The 19,929-nt window shown below is 34.8% G+C and overlaps 1 protein-coding gene across 3 annotated transcripts in view; it reads right to left on the minus strand.

The window, feature by feature from the left end:
* LOC148956001 (cell adhesion molecule Dscam2-like) overlaps positions 1–19,929 on the minus strand; it is a 240,243-nt gene that overhangs the window by 35,753 nt on the left and 184,561 nt on the right. For all 3 annotated transcript variants that reach the window (XM_089093545.1, XM_089093538.1, XM_089093530.1), the window contains exons 18-20: positions 17,998–18,115; positions 6,806–6,975; positions 2,522–2,791 (exon numbers count right to left, since the gene is read on the minus strand). In XM_089093545.1, coding sequence (XP_088949671.1) covers positions 2,522–2,791; positions 6,806–6,975; positions 17,998–18,115 — 558 coding nt within the window. The remainder of the gene's footprint in view (positions 1–2,521; positions 2,792–6,805; positions 6,976–17,997; positions 18,116–19,929) is intronic.

Here is a 19,929-nt window from a genome sequence, read left to right on the forward strand (position 1 = left end):
TACAAGTTATAATTCGGCTATGTCATTCCTATGGACAATTTAAAAAACAGCTAACCAACCACCTCTTAAGCCTAGACAGTTATGTAGCATTATCTATTATATTTGCTTGTGCTTGCTTATATATTGCTTGTGTATGCTTTTGCTTATATTGATTGCTTGTGCTTATTATGTGCTTATTGTGCTTATTTTATTATAGGTGCTTGGGTCTAAATTAAACTATTGAATCAAAGAATTCTACAAGTTAGTTCTCTCTTCCCTTCTTCTTCCCCTCTATCTTTCGTTTTCATTTTGTTTATTTCATTTATTTTGATTGGCATGGTAAGTTTTAGTGTTGCTCAGTTTTTTTTTTCTTTTTTTCTTCTTGTCCTTCTGCTTGATTTTAGTGCTACTATGTTTAATTATATTCATTCTCCCACACTCAGAGGACGTATATCCTTTTTGGGGGTCCAAAGTTCTGTAATTTTTTCTGTGTTTCTTTTAAATAAATTGATCCAAATATAACTTTAATGATTAATTTAACATGATACATATTTAAAAGAGTAAAATGGTATTAAATCATTAAATTTAGTATTTTACTTTCATCAATGTGTGTTAAAAAGGAGTTATGAGTTGAGCGTGAAATTAGTCGAAGTAGGGTATTTAATGTTGCTGTTATGTTTTTTTTTAAACCCCTTCTGAAGTTAATGTGAATTATTATTATTATTTTGTGGACTTATTTGGTTACTCCTCCTCCATATATTGCTGTGGCACTTGGAGAGCATCTGTTTATGTTAAAATTTTTGTTAATTATTGATATTAAATAAAATTTTAAAAAACAAAAAATTTGAAATTTTCACTTTTTGTTACTTTTTTTGGTTCGTATGCATGCAACAAATGAACCATTCAATTAAATACAACATATCTCAACCCAAATCAGACCCAACCCAAGTTGCAACCCAAATCGGAGAGGGATGGGGATTTCGTCTTAAGTAAACCAGCTAGAGGATGTAGGTTAGTCTCAGCTAAACTGGTGGAAAAATAAAAGCTTGTATGGCAGTTCTATGTCGACAGATTCTTAAATTTGGGCATTTTCCAAAAGGGGCTGCCAGGTTTCAGCCAAGCCTGGCAAGAAATAATAGAAGCAGATAGTACCACCCACCGAGGGGTTCAGGGCCAATCTAATCTCTGCAATCGAAAAGAAATTCCTAAACTTTAGTCATTCAGGATACTACCTAATGCATCTCAGCCAAAAAGAGTCAGAAATTAGTCTATGTGGAGCTTTCACAATTTGATAGTCCAAATTGATAAGATTGTTCTGATGGAATTGAAAGACCCACCAATTTTGGTCGTCAAAGGACATTGCAGAAGGGGTTGCTGGACCACTGAAGAGTCCAAGTTTGATCAAACCTTCGTGGGGGGCGCACAGGAAAGGCGTTTCCTTAAAAGAATATGCTAGAAGGGAGGTAGGTCATGGGGTTTAGGATTGTTGTTGAGGAGAGAGGTTTATTTTCACTGGTTTGAATAATAAATGGACTTCAGAATTTGGTAAATCTTGGTCAACAGTTACAGTTATGATTTTAGAGATCCATAATCAATCCAACCACTGTGAAGGACCGGCAAAATTCGTTTTAACCATTGAAAAGGTTTATCAAAGCGCAATTAAATACAAGGGTAGTTGCTTTGGTCAAGTAAATTAGAGAAGGGTTGCACATTTCTTTGTCTTATTTTGAAACGATAGCTTATGGAGCATTTGCTGTTAGAAGCAAGTGCTAAATGAGCTGAAAGTTATTCCAAATAATTTTGTTTAGAATATTTGGCATCGGAAAATGATTTCAGCATATTCAAGTTCAGCAACACCATGCGAATATTTTCCTATTAAAGTATCGTGTGCTATTAAAATATCCTCAAATTTTATATTTTAAATAGTTTAAGAAGCACAATAGAATGATTGAAAACTGATTAGATCAAGCTACGCGATATACTAAGTTTAGATATGTCGAATTTGAAGTAAAGTTTCGGTCATTTTAATTGCTGCAGCATTTAAATTAAGTTTTTAAATTCATTAATTAAGTTAAATTAATTAATTAATTAGTTTACAATTATATCAGTTAAATAAAGTTAATATAGGATCAATAAATATAACATAAAATAAGTTAATAAATTTATAATTAATTAAGTTAAAATTAATTAACCAAGTTAAATTAAGTTAAATTTAAATTAAGCATTTAAAAAATGACTATCATCCTACTTGTAAGCGAATCAGCCGCTTAAAATTAAAACGTATTCGAAGCTAAAAACTGGCCCTGGTCCAAATTTATATCTATGTTCGTCTATTCTACTCTGCTAGCTGGTCAAATAATCAAAACTAATTGATGACTTTTTCTTTGTATTGATTAATCTATGTTCGAAAACAGTAGTTGTGCTTAATTATTATGCAACCCCTTAATATTAAACCTTAATCTTTCAGAATCCGTTTATTGCGCGGAATGTGGAATGATTTGGCACGGTTGTGAAAAATAATAACAAAAATATTTAGACTTACCAATGACAGAAAGTGAATACTTGATATTTTCCATCCCAAGTTGGCTCTTGATAATGCACGTATAATTTCCAGAGTCTGATATTCTTAAGTTACTGATTCTAATATGATCTTTTTCGTGAAAAGTAATTCTATAGGTTGAATTCAATAGTTGCTTGTTGTACTGCCACTTCCAGTGGCAGCTTCCTTTGCATATAGCTTTGCAGTCCAGTTTTATTTCCGTGTTTTCAAATACTCGAATGGCACGTCCCCAAGAACAAATACCTTGGCTATCTAATAAAAAAATAAATAAAAAAAAATGATTTTAAAGTAGACAAGACATCAAAACATTTCAACCCTCCTCCCCCCCCCCTATACCCATCTTCGGCTTATTTATACCTGAAAACCAGGAAAATACATCTTTAAAGCTGTTTCGTGACGGGTATTTTTTGCTGATTGCCCCCCCACCCCAACATTTGTTCTTATTAATTTGACAACTGCTACAACCAAACAGTGTAAAGCTACATATGCTTTACACTATTTGGTTGTAGCAGTTGATTAAAACTGATTTTTTAGATTAAAATTGAAATCTGCATTTCTCCTAACTTTTTAAGATACATATGGTTGTGTAACTTTCAATTTAACCAATTAAAACAACCAGATTTGATTTTCGATGTCCTTGGTTCGTTAAGAATATGAACATCAATATTTTTGCAACTAATTAAATCGTTTCACACTAATCCGAAAAAACTACAGATTTCCTTCTAAAGCTGGCAAAAATTAGAATCAGTAAAAGGAGGGCACCCCCAGGAGGAGTAAGGACTTTTCTTCCTTATCGTTTCCTCAGTAGCGGTCAACTGAAAGTTCCAATTAAAGCGGTAGTTGATTTTACAAGGGCTGCTAACTCAAGTAAAATACAAGTTAAGTTTAAAAAAATAATTTTGGGAAGGCTGCACAGTGCATTGTGCCTCACAAGTCTTCTTCTTATTCCACTTTAGAGTATTTTTTTTTTCATTCTGATAATAAGCATGCACAACCTTGGTTCTCTCATTTGTGTTTCAGAAGATATTGATTTTTTGCTTTTTCGAGGAAAATGATCCAGTAATTTGGTGCATTTCGTAAGATGACGTTCACATGCGTTGCTATTTAGACTTGCTAGTCTAGAAATGTGGCTCTCCAGGCATAAATATCTAGGTTACTCTCGTTCACACTTTAAGAGTCGGTGTTTGCCTGCAACAATTTAGAGTTAAATATCTAGCCTAAGAGTCTAGAACTCTCATGTTTAGGATTTTGAATACTACCAATCAAGAAGATTATTTGTCACTATATCTATTATATGATTTGGACAGGTGTTCTTACATGTATGGCAAACTTGACCTCCATACGTGAGCAAGTGTATTGCCAGACATAAATGCTTAGGCTCAAATGTCTTATTGGGCCTTCTTGTTTCAATAAACGTAACATCCACTTATTGGACAAGGGTTCAAAAATTGTCTTGTTGATGAATATATTTTAGTTCCATTTGCATTTATTCTCGGTTATGTTCTATTTTGTTCAAGTATACATCCAAAGGTTTTAACCAAAGTTTCAGTATGTATTTTTTCAGCTATTATTCCCTACGAGCTCATCAATAGCCGACATTCCCTCTCTTTCATAATGTTAAAAATTATAGTTTTCCACCCCCCAAAAATAACAGTTATTATCAACAAGGATCATTTGTTACCAACAAGAAAGGTTCAACACATTTCTTGCTTAACTGGCTTTACAATGCTGCTATTACTACTCATCCACTAGCTCTGGCTTCCTAACAGAAAATATTCACGACAACTGAATAGAAGGTCACACGGATATAGTTATACATTGGGACACAGTAGCATATCAGCATTTATAGCTCAGAAATAGTGGCATGTCCACGAAATACAACGTTACAAACACCATCTCGGCTATTGAAAGAAGAATTGTAAGAAAAGAAGCTGGTTTCCCAGAATCTAATTATTTTACAATATTTTGTTAAAGTGAATTTCGTTTCTCTCATGTTACATAATAACACTACATTTTATCTTTTAGGGAAGTAAATTAATAATAGTAGACGTATAAATAATCGGTGAAAGTTGCTTCAAGATTCTTTTGTGTTACACCCAGGCCTACCTTATTTCGTTTTTGATCCATCTCTCATTCAGCATCATTTACGCCATTCTTTTATATAATTTTCCTTTTCATTTCCAAAGTATTTCTGCTGCTGATATATAAACCGGTGCTAATATTTTTCTGTATTGATAAATGTTAGTTTTTTTAGCCCTTTTCAATAATGAAAATTTCCTGCTTGTCAAAACATATGCACAAAAAATAAAATAGAAGTACATGTTTTTGCAATAATAAAAGTTTAGATTACATTTAAAATTGGACACAGAAATAAGTTTATTCAAACAGATTTGTATTTTTAGTGAAACAGGTAAAAAAAAAAAATTAAGTCCATCAAAAGAACCAGCTTTCAATGGTTAATCCACATATTAGTTCAATATAAATTCATTAAGTCTAAAATAAAACATCAATAGTCATAGGCCTGACTCAGATTTCGCTAGCCCTAGAAGAAGGCGCAAAACACCCCAAAAAGGGAAATGGTCATTGTGGGTGGAAGATGCGTTCTAACAACAAGATTATCTCTATTTGCAGTGCTTGAACTTCAAGAAGGTTATGCATGAAGGTTATGTTTAATTTTTACAAGAATGTTATGCATAATTATGTATTCACTATCCTAGTAACTGCATTGCAGCGGTAAGTCCCCCAAGGTTAAAACACTGTGATTATGTTTATTTCCTCCCATTCTGGTCTTAACAGACCAGCATAATTTGGGATCTCCAGTGTTTTACACTTCTTTATCGGCTATATACTAAAACTAACTTACGCATAAGGTGTTCATTCATCTGAAGGTTATGCTAATAACACCTTAGCCACTCAATCAATTTATTCAGAAGAAATACCATTTTATACCTGTTATTCGTTATTGCAGCGATAAATTCAAGAAACCTTACCTAATACCAGCCAGTTTTACATTAGCTAAACAGGTCTTTCACACTTGCTCACTTAAGGGCCCCATAAGCTCCGTAGCACAACCTACTTAAGCTCCGTAACGTAAGCCATTACAAAGTAGAAAAAATTTCAACTGAACATGCATAACCAACTTAGAGAAAAAGTGATTTAAATTGGCTATGGATGAATTTGACTATTGCATAACAGACTTTTTAAGGCAAGGGCTTTTTTGTACAATCCAAGGGACGAAAATTATTTTCGTTTCTATTTGTTTCCTCAGCACCTTCCATGTCTTTAGATCTAAATATCGACTAACATACAAATCGATTCTTCATCTCCCTTTTTGAAAGTTACATAATGTAAAAAAGCTTACGTTACGGAGCTTATGGAAATGAAAGTGTGATAGGTAAAATTTCAATGATGAAAGGAATTTACTTAAGCCCCGTAGGTGTATGCCACTTAGCGTAGACAACTTAGTGCTAATCTAAAACCGGGATAACACATTAGATTCTCTTTTGCCTCAAGAGGCACCCAGGCCATCAACGAAGGGAGACCAGCCGTACCTTAATTTCAGTGCTGCTATAAGTGAAACTTAATGCTTAGAAATTTTGGACTCAAATGCTGATTGTATATTAAATATAGAAGATTATATAGAACGGTGAAGTATGATCAAAAGATATGCCTACTATCAAGCTTTTACTTCGCAAGTGGTAAACAAGCATGTCTATTCAAGACTGGGATAATGGATATGATCAACGTCACTGGAACCGTTGAAAATATTAAATATAAAATTTACACTCAGACAAAAAGGGGTAATCCACACAATTGACTGGTAAAGGAAACAGAAGCAAGACTTCATATTTTAACCACTGTGGTAGTTTATGCATCAGTGGCAGTTTATGCATCAACTAGCAGGTGTGGCAGCGGTAGTCTATGAATAAATACTCCAGGAATTCTGTGGTAATTCAGTGAATTAATTTTGCTTGGAAATATAGGACCTGGGATTCGATCCCAGCTGTCACTAGGCTTGGTGACAGGCTTGCTTCATGTCCTTGCAAAAAAAAAAAAAAAAAAAAAAAATAAATACTGGCAACTGAACCGTCAATGATTGTCGTTGCCTTATTCGTCATCAATGACTTTGGAAGATCTTCATCCTAGTATTATCCCTTTAATTACTCCAGGAAAAAGTCAATTTTAGTTGGTTTTTTTTTTCTTCATTTAGGACTTAGACCCATTGATTTATAAATCTAGCAAAAAAACATATTTTGTTGCACATACCTTTAGTAAAAACAATTTTTTTAACTACTGTAGATGGTTTTCCAACGCCAGCTTTTGTTACCGCTTGAACCCAAAACTCATATGGATGCTGATTAATCAGTTTCAAGATTTCATGCTTGAGAGTTGATCCTGGTACATCTTCTTTGACTTCTCTTCCAAGAACAGCAGATCTGTATAATAGATAACACTTAGATGTACAAAATTTAGAAGTTGCTTAAATAAAATAGAAAACAAAGACGAGAAGTCATTTAAATTTTCTTTTCAAAGAAAATGCTGACGAATATTACCAGTAGCAGTTTTTTTCATGTCAACTATTTTGTTTTTCAAATGGCAAGCTATAGCGTCCCTCTAAGGTTAATTCGTCTGCAGTTTTCATCTGGAAGAAAGAGTAACCGAAATTCCAAGAAAGGGAGTTTTGTAAGCAATTTACTCATGAAAATAGTTTGGCTTTAGGGTGATTCTAAACATATAAAACTCCATGTGATTAAGGTTACTCATAGAAATCTATTAGCTCGAGAAATTTGAAGAAAAAAATCTCTTCAGTGAAAACATAGTTTCAAGAAGGAGAAAGACAACGATAACAGTTACATCATAAAAAACAATTGTCAAAATCAATATTTCGACTTTTGGTATCTATTGGCATGCGTCACTTTTTAATACTATTTGTAACTACAAGCTGTTCAATCCGGGGATCTCTTAATTGTCAGACAATTATCGAAACAGCGAAATGTCAACCAATAGCTGAAATCGAGGAATCAAAGGAAACTTTAATAAAGGCAAATGGAATTTATCCAACAGTTCTTGGTAACGAATTCTTAGTGTAAAGCAAATCGGCTTAATAGTAGCCAAAAAAGGGAGTTTTTATAACGAATTTTAAAGCTTTTTGAAAATATATATAAAATTCGTTTGGTTGAAAGCTACCCCTCAGAAACAAGAAACCTGAAGAAACTTCCCTTGGTTTTGGAAAAGGGAAAAACATCCCAAAAATGCAAGTAATCTTAATAAAAACCACTATCAAATTCAGCGTATCAGAAACCACAGTTCTAGAGGTTTCAAGCCCCTATCCACAAAAATACCTACTTTTACATTTTTTTCCTAGAGAAATATCAAGAAATTGGGTTTATTTGTTTTTAATAGTTGTTTCATTTTACTTTCCCCAGAGGTGATCTTATTTAAGTTGATTCACTTTATATTCCTCTATGTTTCATAAGAATATATACTGTGATACATAATTGCCCAACAGCTACCACTAAGAAGGACAGTGGGTCATTGTGTACGGGGGGGGGGAGGCAAGATACTTGAAACAGTACATTTTAATGTCCAATACCCAACCTGTCTAACTCTCCATGGACCTTCAAATAAAAAAGGGTCTGGAGGGAGGAAGAAATTTATGTCTTATTTTCCTTTATCAGAAAAAAAAGCCTGGTTAAGGACGCTGTTGGGTGTTAGATCTCTTCTTATTTCAGAATAATATTTTATTTTCCAAAATAAAAGATTTCATTAATATGCTTACCGGCACAAAAGCTAAATTTAGCTGATTTTTCTATTTTTTAATTTTTTTTTCTACTGACTAAGACCAATCGTCTTCCATTGAATTTACGTCATTTATTTTCATCAGCCCCTTTACGGAATAGAAAAAATGAGTCTGCAAAACAGCAGGACTTCCTGTCACTATTTTACCCTCCACATTTTTATGACCTTTGAAATAAATATACTAGATGACATGCTGGTATAATATATGGCGTAATAGGATACATTTCTGGACAATGTTGACCGAACATCGATATTTTCTAGCAAGGCCGTATCCAGGGGGGGGGGTTACCCGGTTTGAACCCCCCCCCCCCTGAAATTTTGACCGAGTCGAAAATAAGTCGAAAATTAGTAGAACCTAGGTAAAAATCAGTAAAACTAGTCGAAAACTGAGTCAAAAATTAGTAGCCCCCCCCCAAAAAGTAAAAAATTAGTAACCCCCCCCCCCAAAAAAAAAATCCTGGATCCGCCCTTGTTTTCTAGCATAAATAAATTTCTAATTCTAATAGCTTGACATTTTGGGTTTTGAGGTAATGGCCAATGGAGATTAGTCTCTTATTTTCTTCTGCATAGCATGCATAATATACTACTGATCTCGGTTTAGACTTTGTAACGGTATTACAGCATTCTTGAGACACACTGGCTAATAATGACAAAACGAAAAAATCATAAAGAATAGAGAAACGAGGATAATAACAGCAAGTGAAAAATCCAATAAAATTATGCAAATATTTTAGTCAAGACCTCCGCTTGACCATCTTCAGTGCAGGATAATAATAAAAATACAGATAAAAATCCAAATGATAATATAAAAACCAAACTTTAAAACTAACACTGACGCTAAACTAAATGGTCTTCCATTTTAGTTTCACTGTTTGTTTTAAGGTTTGGTTTTATATTATCCTTTGGACTTATTTGTGTTTTTTTTTATTATTTTGCACTTCAGACGATCAGGCGGAGATCTCCACCAAAATACTTACGTAGTTCTTTTCGATTTTCACTGGCTGTTATTATCCTTATTTTTCCCGTCTTTACGAGTTTTTCGATTTAAAACGGTATTAAAAGTAATTATCCCACCGGTGCCCTAAATACGCAAGTAAAAACCATGCCATATTTCAAATTTTCATCAGCAACGGGTATCTTTATTTTGGATTAATCAAAAAAACTTTTTGCACAAAATAAGTTTTTCAAAAAAAGTGAAACTCCATTAAATCAAAATTGAACAAAAATAGAATCAAATTATCTATTAAGAATACAACTACCACAAATCAGTATCAATAGTTAAACGAAACACAAAACAAAAAGAAATTAAAATAAGTCAAACTTAAAACGACCAGAAATTAATCAAGGAGGCACACTTGTGCCTCTATAAAGAGGCGACCCACCACAATGTTAAGCGATTTCAGGTCCTAGAGGTCGCAGAGAGACGGCGGTAATCGCATTTTGTAGCCCAAGCTCAAACTAAGAAACTTGCAAAAGTTCATCTTCCTCCGACTTTATCTTCATGGGATAAACTGGGTCGGAAGTTTCGACCCTCCCACCACAGCCCCCCTTTAACGTTGTCCGATTGGGCTGAAATTTAGAGGTTAAGCTTTCCTAGGGCCCGGAAACTTATCCTCGACAATTTCAGCTCAATCCGATCACTCCTTCCCTGTTTTCAAAAAACCAAATATCGCCACTTAAAATTCATCATTTCTTTTTTTTTTCTTAGCCACGCCTACAGGCTACAGTTGGCACCGGATCCGGTTGAATGAGGACTCATTCGAAGCAGAATTCAACCTGTTAGGGCCTTTTGATATTTTCAGACCGAAAAAATTATCCCCCGAATTTACATTTACGAAAAACCTCGTTTTCCAATAATAGCCAATGTTAATTTTTCCCACCACAACCCCCCTTTAACGTTATTTGATCAAACGGAAATTTGGAGGACCAGCTTTCCTGAAGCCTTGAAGCTTATCCTCGGAATTGCAGCTCAATCTGATCACTCTTTCCCTGTTTTCCAAAAACCAAATATCAAGTTTTGCTTGCGTCAAAAAGATTGATCACGTTACTAAAAAACAATTTCAAATATGTCTCTTTAGTGTAGCGGTGAGACCCGTCGCTGTCAGGCGGGAAACCCGAGTTCGATTCACCATTAGATCAAATTTTTTATATACTGAATTTAAATTAAAAAAAAAAAACTCAGTTTCTTTTTTAAATTATTTGAAAAAAATTATGTTTTCTAAAGAGTAAAAGAGGCTGAGTTACAAGGTCGACCCTTAAAACACCCTGTCGAGAAAGAAAAGAATAATACACAATCATCTAACAGTTAGTCAAACACTAATAAGTAATCAAGGAGGCACACTTGTGCCTCTATAAAGAGGCGACCCACCACAATGTTAAGCGATTTCAGGTCCTAGAGGTCGCAGAGAGACGGCGGTGATCGCATTTTTTAGCCCAAACTCAAACTAAGAAACTTGCAAAATTTCATCCTCCTCCGACTTTATCTTCATGGTGTAAACTGGGTCGGAAGTTTCGACCCTCCCACCACAGCCCCCCATTAACGTTTTTTTAAGCTTTCCTAGGGCCTGGGAACTTATCCTCGAAACTTCAGCTCAATCCGATCAATCCTTCCCTGTTTTCAAAAAACCAAATATAGCCACTTAAAATTCATCATTTCTTTTTTTTCTTAGCCACGCCTACAGGCCACAGTTGGCACCGGATCCGGTTGAATGAGGACTCATTCGAAGCAGAATTTGACCTGTTAGGGCCTTTTGATATTTTCAGACCGAAAATATTATCCCCCGAATTTACATTTACGAAAAACCTCGTTTTCCTATATTAGCCCATGTTAATTTTTCCCACCACAACCCCCCTTTAACGTTGTCTGATCGGGCTGAAATTTATAGCACAAGCTTTCCACGGACCCGGGAGCCTATCTTAGACACTTCAGCTCAATCTGATCACTCTGTCCCTGTTTTCCAAAAACCAAATATCAAGTTGTACTTGCGTCTATAAAATTCATGACCTTACTAAAAAACAAAGTTACTTAAGTCTCTTTAGTGTAGCGGTGAGACTCCTGGACGTCAGGGCGCAAAAACCGAGTTCGATTCACCGTTGGACCAAATTCTTTATATACTTAATTTAAATTTTTAAAAAAAAACTCAGTTTCTTTTTTAAATTATTTGAAAAAAATTATGTTTTCTAAAGAGTTAAAGAGGATGAGTTACAAGGTCGACCCTTAAAACACCCTGTCGAGAAAGAAAAGAATAATACACAATCATCTAACAGTTAGTCAAGCAATAATAAGTAATAAACTGTACAAAAACGTGCAGAAATTATTTGAAAAAAACTACGTTTTCTAAAGAGTTAAAGAGGCTGAGTTACAAGGTCGAACCTTAAAACGTACAGGGATTAGGAGGCACAGTTGGGGGGCTGCCGCCCCCAAACCCCCGCTTTCGCAGCCTTTAAATAAAAAAAAAGTTTTTTAAACTGAAAGTAAGGAGCGACATTAAATCTTAAAACGAACAGAAATTATTCCGTATATGAAAGAGGCTGTGCCCTCCTCAACGCCTCGCTCTTTACGCTAAAGTTTTTATTGTTTAAAAAAAAGAGTTGTGAGAAAGTCAAACTTTAGCGTAAAGAGCGAGGCGTTGAGGAGGGCACAGCCTCTTTCATATACGGAATAATTTCTGTTCGTTTTAAGATTTAATGTCGCTCCTTACTTTCAGTTTAAAAAACTTTTTTTATTTAAAGGCTGCGAAAGCGGGGGTTTGGGGGCGGCAGCCCCAACTGTGCCTCCTAATCCCTGTACGTTTTAAGGTTCGACCTTGTAACTCAGCCTCTTTAACTCTTTAGAAAACGTAGTTTTTTTCAAATAATCTGAGTAGAGTTCTAAACCATATGCTTTCTAAAAGCCAGAATATAATTTGTACTTTACTGGAAAAAAATTCAAATGAATTTACTGAAAAAGATATTGTCAGTTTAATATACATATGCTGATATTTATTCCTTAAAATCTCAAATATTCGTTTTGTTAAGGTTATAGGTGAAAACATTTAAAAGATTTTTTTCAATAAAGTACAAATTATATTCTGGCTTTTAGAAAGCATATAGTTTAGAACCCTAGTCAGATTAATTTCTTTTCGTTTCAAGTTTGACTTATTTTAATTTCTGTTTGTTTTGAGCGTAAGAAAATTATTTCTATAAAAATCCTATATGCCCCCTGGGCATAACTTACAACCCATGCCCTTAAAGCTGTGGGGGATTGTCCTCCTCAAAACCATAATTTTTATCTGGAAATCAACTACGCTGAACAAAAAGGCTATCTCAAAATTTTGATTGGATGTGTTTGGGGAAATGGTGGGCGTGGAAGGGGTTTCAGTTGCATTCCAAATCCTTTCGACTATTAAAAAGGGCACTAACCACTCCAATTTTCAATCTAATGAGTCCTTTTCGAAGTTTCTGCGACAACTCCTCGATACAAAATGCCCTGATCTACCCCCCCCCCCCAAAAAAATCATACATTGTGCCAACATCATTCTTTACTTAGACAGCGCTATTGCGCTGCCTATGATACCTTTAACCTTCTTTGGCACCAAAACTAGTCAGGTGCTACCTCAAGATCAAAACAGACCAGACCGGATACCGAACAACCAACTGTAATTTTAACGATTTAAATCATATTTCTAATTATGAAAGATTAAACACATAGATTAAAAATAAGGACAGAAGGGGAAACTGAGATTGTAAAAAAGAAAGGTCAAATACGTCTTAAAAGCTGCAATTTTGAATGCGGTCTAAACTGTATTACATATCTCTGAGGAATAGGCTCCAATCAAAAGTTTTTGAAAGTGACAGAAATTGGATATTCCTTTGAGAAGTGACATAGAAACATGAAAAAGGAAGTAATTCTACTTATTGGAAACTTATGCTTCTAATACAGCTGTTACTAGTGACAGCTAGTCACTGCACTAGTAACAGCTGTCACTGTAGCTATGACTGTAGTGACAGTCACTACAGCTATTATTTATTCAAAGACCTTTCGTTTTCAGAAAAGTATCAAGCTTGAGTAATAAGGTTTGTAACAGTAAACATTTCGAAGTCAGTTTTAACCTAAAATCCTTTTTCAGAATATTTTGAAAGATCACTAGTACTTATAAGATAGCACCTATGAAAGTAGTACCAATAGCACTGAAAAGATGACGCTTGCAAAAAGGTGCCGTCCTGGTAAAATGTAAACTTTCCTTTTAACTAAATATGAAAAAATTACAATGCAAAAAGGAATTTACAAATTTCACTATAGTTTCTTTTTTTTAATATTTACACTAAAATTAAAAGCAGACTCCATTTTCATTCCTTTTTGGAATATAAATTCAGAGAAAACCAACCACTAACAAAACATTTACCTTAGTATGTCTTTGTGTGATATTGTCTCTCTTTTCTAGCTGAATCCTTAACTAGTAAGCAAGAAATTATTCAAATGCATTAAACTTGAGGGATCTATTTGAAATTCGGACTAATTTGGTTGTAACATTATCTTGACGAATAAGAGATCTAAACCCAAACTGGCAAGTCAGAAGGAGACAAAGGAGAAAAATCTCAAGAAAAAAACAAACAAAAAATGTTGGGTCTACAGCCAATTGAAGAAAAAGACGGCAAAACGGCGGGTATTTCACATGTATAAGACTTGGCGTTTTTAGCGCTAGATACAAACAATTGAAAGAGAAAAGATAAAAGTGTAATCAACCTAATGTGTGCTTTAGATTTTTAGACAGTAGATTTATGTCTAGTAATTTTAAATATCTACACATCTGTAAGTTTCATATTTTTAGCCGTTGTTTAAACAATCTGTATAAATATCCCAATGACTATATCTGTAAACAATTTTCAAGTGGAAAATGCTTTGGTTGTGCAAAACCTCATATCAAATTACCCATTAAGAGTCATAGTAAATTCCACAAAACTGGGCTACCCAGAGGCCACCTAAATTCTGCTAATCCTACTAAATATTTTTTAGACCATAACAAAAAAGCCCACGAGTCATCCAGTCCTTTCCAATCGAGTACCTATCCAAAGGATATCCCCGCCTCCATATCCACTTCCATACCCCCTTCCTTCTTTTTCACAGATAAACCCACCCACTCAACCGGCTGCTTTCCACCATTTTCCTACCCTTCCATCTATCATTCCCCATCACCTTGCGTACCCACTTAACGTGAACTCTTTGTACCATACCCCTGCAAAAATAATCTCATCTTTCTTAATTCTTCTAGTCTCTCCCAAACTCAGCTGCTACTTAGTTACCGTTGTTTAGAGTCTCCGCTAGTACCTGCTCAATTAAATGCCATTGCATTTGAAAAAGATGGATTTGATCCCCCTGTCCCATGTTCTGACTACCCGTGCTTAGCCCCCGTCAATAATTCCACAAGAACCCCCGACCCCCACCTGTAATATAAAAAAAATTAAGTTTAAAAACGGTACCTTCACAAGTCGCTTTCAATTCCCCACACTTTTATTGAGCAACACTGAAAGCCTTAACTTTGAAAAACTTAATGAACTAGACACCCTTTCTAAAATACATAAATTAGATGTAATCGCCATTACTGAAGTTCAAGCTCAAAATTTGCACATGTTAAAGATAAACAAATTTTCTCAATTTATTAAACTTAGACCAGAAAATCACCCTCTGGGTAAGAAAGGTGGCGAAATTCTGTTCTTTGTCTGTAATGACTTGTACCCAAGTGAAATCTCAATTCTGTGTCTTGCTCCCTTTGATGAGATAATGTGGGTGTGTGTTCAACCTAAAGTCACGTCCTTTCAATTTAATTGCCCTGTGTTGTTTTTATTACTCCCCTAATCAGAGATCCGCTGACAAAATAAATTTTATCGAAAAATTACATGCAAGTGCTGACTTTGCACTATCAAAATACCCAACTAAAGGAATTTTCCTGATGGGTGACGCAAATGATATAAGACTTGATTCTACCTGTAATGCTTTTAATTTAAAACAGGTCGTTAAGGTCCCAACTACAAAAGGCAATACTACTCTTGATTTATTTGCACTAATCTTTCGAAGTTTTACAAACCAGTCTCCACTCTGCCCCCTCTAGGGGGTAGTAACCACTTTAGCCTTCTCCTATCTCCGCTGGCTAAAGTTAAACAGTCCTTTTCTACAACTGAAACCGCTTATAGACCTCTTATTGACTCAGGACTTTTCGATTTTGGCTCCTGGATTACTACTGAAAATTAGTCCACTGTGTATCAAACAAATGACGTCGACTGCATGGCTTTGTCCCTCCAAAATTTATTGAGGAGTAATTATGAATTCCACTTCCCTGAGAACAAATTTAAAACGTCTTCTACAGATAACCCTTATGTTACTGAGTCTTTTAAAAGACTTATAAGAAAAAAAATCAATTTTTTCAAGGCAGGTCGTATTACTGAGGCTAATAGTCTAAGGAAGTTCCTAAAGAAAAAAAAATAAGAAAAGCAGCTTCTAATTCTTATAATAGTAAAGTCAAAGATCTCTATTCCAACAAGCCCAAGCAATGGTACAGAAAAATTAAAGAAATATGCGGACCTTGCTTCCATCGTTCAAAGTCTCCCCCCTTTCATTGGCTCAAGTCCAACTATTCCTCCCAATACCCCCTTCCCCTTTATTTCTCCCTCTTTGATGTTATAAATAAAATCCTAAAGCTTAGAAAATCAAGTATTTGTCCCTTGGATGTCTCAGTTGACTTAATTAAAGCCTTTTCAGACAAAATTGCTGAGCCTTTATCAAATATTTTCAACCACATCGCAAAATTTGGTAAATTGCCAAGTTGCTGGAAACAAGGTTTTATAACACCTGTCCCAAAAAAATGCACCAGTCTGACTCTTGCCAACATTCGCCACATTACACTCACTTGAGCTTTTTCCAAACTTTACGAAGGTTTCCTCTGTGACTGGCTTAAAGATAAAATTTGTCCGCGTATTGACACCCGGCAGTTTGGTAACTTAAGGGAAACTTCCATCACCCATTAGCTTGTGCACTTAATGCATACCATCGTAAGTAACCTTGATAAGCCAAATGTTTGGCTGAACCTTGTCTTAGTTGATTTCCAAAAAGCTTTTGACCTGGTTGACCACACCACCCTAATTCTTTCACTGCTGGTTAACTTTGACCTTGATCCTCTGTTAGTAAATATTGTTATATCGTTTCTTTCAAATAGATCTCAAGTTGTTAAATACAAAAACATTTTCTCTAACCCCCTCCCTATATATTGTGGAATTCCTCAAGGAACCTTATAGGGACCAATTTTATTTCTAGTCATGATTAACGATATTGGTAAGGATTTCCCCCAGAGGTGGAAACACGTTGAAGACTTGTCGATCCTTGAAGTATGTCTGTTACAGGAATATTAAAAGTGACCCCCTTGGAATTCTAACCCACATTTTGGATGAAGCTAAGAACCTAAATATGGAAGTAAATTCCACTAAATCAAATATAATGACGATAAGTCTCTTCAAATCCACTCCAGCTTCCCTTGACCCTATCCCCCCAGATATTTCAGTGTTTTCCTTTAAATTACTCGGGGTTACAATTTCCTCTAATTTAAAGTGGGCTATCCACGTGAAAGATATTGTCCATAAAGTTAATGCATCCATGTCTCCCCTTAAGCTCTTGAATAAATTTAACATCCCCCCTTCCCATTCTCGAAGGATCTATACTTTCTTTGTCTGCCAGCATCTTGAATATGCTTGTTCAGTTTGGCATCCTGGCATCTCCCGTGATGAATCAGAAAAAATTGAATCTATTAAAAAAAGAGCCCTAAGAATAATTTTTAAACAAGCTTTGGTACCATAAGATAAGATAACGTGTATTTCAAGCCAAAATACTCACTCCTTCTAAGAAAGGCCAAGCTGGAAACTCTTGAGCACAGGAGAGGAACGCTGTGCCTACGTCTTGCAAAAATGCAATAATAAACCCTCGCACGGAAAACATTTTCCCCAAAAGACACTCCCCAACCAGACACCGCCTGCCACGTACTGTTTCTGAACTCGTCCTTATCTTGTCCCCCATCCGTTGCTTAACCTCCAGGTATGAAAAAACCTTTGTCCCCTTCATTACTGATCAAATAAACCACTAGTTTTTTTGTTTTTTTTTGGTACTGGTGATACCCAAGTTTGTGTCCGTATGGTTCTTTCGTTCCCTCCCCCATGTTTATATGCTCTCTTTTAAACCTTTTTAACACTATTTTTATCTCAATCTTTTTTTTTTGGTTTTGTTTTAGTTTTTGCCAGTCCTAACTTTCTTACATTTGACACTTTTTTTTTAGACTAATGAATGGCTTTGCCTTTCTGATATTGTTGTTTTTGGCATTGTTTAGCCAGGTTTTTAGTTGTTGTGCTATTTTTATTTATTTTTTTATTATATGACCCCGAAATACGAATTCGGCCCTTCGGGGCTTGTGATAGTCATTTTTTGAAATAAATATCTTATCAGACACTGGAAAGACCAGTGCCTCTTATCCCAACTTATAGTTCTTGATTTAAAAGATTGCGAATTTAAACAGATTTGCACTTTAAATGTTTTTTATTGTTGCTGTTATTGGCAGGCATATATTTTTTTGTGTTTCCCAATTAAATAATTCTTGTACATAAACGAATTTTGTATAAAAACAAGTAAATAAACAACTAACCTGTGAAAGACATGGTACTGAATAATTATTCCTCTGCTAGTTGGCGGTGGACTCCAACATATAGTAGTTCTACTTGCTGACGAAACGATGACCTTGACATCTCTAGGGGCATCAGGTACTATAATTAGGGAAATATCTGATTTTCAGAATAGTAAGGCTTCAAGTTGACGCAATAAAATAATCTTGAAATAGTGTATCAACATCCACATTTTAAAAAATGTCTGATGCCTGAATAGTCTTTGGTACTCATGAATTCAAAGATAAATAGTTTTTCTGAAATTCTCCTCAAAAAGAAGAGCATTACAGTAAGATTTTCAAAAAAAAATCTTTATGCTATACGTTAAAAATACAAACATAAGCTTTTCACTCACTTTTCAATCATAATCGTGACAGAAATTACATAAAAAGGTTATTTGAAAATATATCTATTAACTAAGCTTGAAAATTGACAAATAAATAAATTAAATCGCTCTAAACAATCAGATATGATCACCTTTTATTCCCCCGATTATCTTCGAAATAATCGGTCAATAGCAACGGTACGTTTAAAGACTTACAAAAAGAACTGGCTTCTCCTCTTAATGAGACTTTTGAGGTTTGAAGATATCAGAAAGGGGTCAATATACATCTTATATTTCTTTAAACGACTCATTCTCAATTTGTGAAAAACGAGGGAATGATGATAATAGTTTTACTTTGGTTTTATTAAGACCTTGATAATTATGAGGTGTTGCGTTGCTTTTAAGACTCGGGATGTAGTTTTAATGATTTGTTTTCCCGCCTTTCTACGGTTACTTTCCAAAGTAAGGTGACTGTTATTATCATTCTTTGCTCGGGATTCACCTTTATCTACCTATTGCATTAAGTTTTATTTGATTAGTGTATTTTCGAATGGAAAATGCGTTAAAAATTGGCCGAAAATAATTAAAAACGAGAATATTTTCCCCTTTTTGCAATTTAGGATTACTCTCCAGAAAAATTTTAAGCAATTTTACAATTTTGAATCTGGGACTGGATAGGTCTAAAACTATCAGTTAAAAGATTTTAGTGTCTTCACCTTTTGATATGAAATAAAATCGCAGGCTTGTCGCAAAATAGCACGTTTCAGAAGGAATGTTTAAGCACTGGGCAAATACCAAGCTCGAAATGTGCTATTAACAACTCAAATCATTATTGAGCGCCATTTATCAAGGATTTTAAAGTTCTTTTATTTCTAGCCTATTCATCTTAAGGTCTTAATATAAAGTAAAAGTAAACTTAATGGATGAGATAATAATGATGTGTTGCGCTGCTTTTAAGACTTGGGATGTTGGACAGCTCATAATGGGTTCAAGCTTAATATAAATTTTCAGCTGACGACATTTGTTTTTCTGATTCTTAAAAGAATCATTGTTCTTCTGTGATCTTCCTCTTTTACATAAGATCACGACGTCTGCAGATAACAGAATAGGATCTATTCCCCAATGCAATTCTTTCAACGGCTTAGTTTGACTATTGGACTTCTCTCAGTTAGTAACTGCATGATGTAGCGATTATGATCCTAGTTTTAATTTTGTTTCTTCTAGATATTGATCATCAAACTGTATAGTTTTGCTTCTAGATCTTCACAAAGAGGACAGTTGATGGGGGCTCTACGTGAAGCAGAAACTTTCCACTTACGATTATAAATCTATCAGATTTTTAGATTAGGATTTAATAAAGACGGAGATATTGTAGAAGACCATTAATAATGACTTCACGTGAAACTAGAATCACCACCGGTGTTTGAAGAAATATGAAGGCATAAAGGCTAGAAACAACTCATTTATAGGTAACTGACCAAATACTGGAGTAGCCTACCAGAAGCCATAGTGATGAAAGTGGAAATGTAAGGTTCTGGAATGTGGACACTTTCGTAAAATGAGAAGAATTGGGTAGATGTCAGCCAGAGAA

Source organism: Artemia sp. Qi Xiang Cuo, chromosome 1, assembly GCF_049724085.1.
Source record: "Artemia sp. Qi Xiang Cuo chromosome 1, ASM4972408v1, whole genome shotgun sequence".
Classification (NCBI taxonomy): Eukaryota; Metazoa; Arthropoda; class Branchiopoda; order Anostraca; family Artemiidae; genus Artemia; species Artemia sp. Qi Xiang Cuo.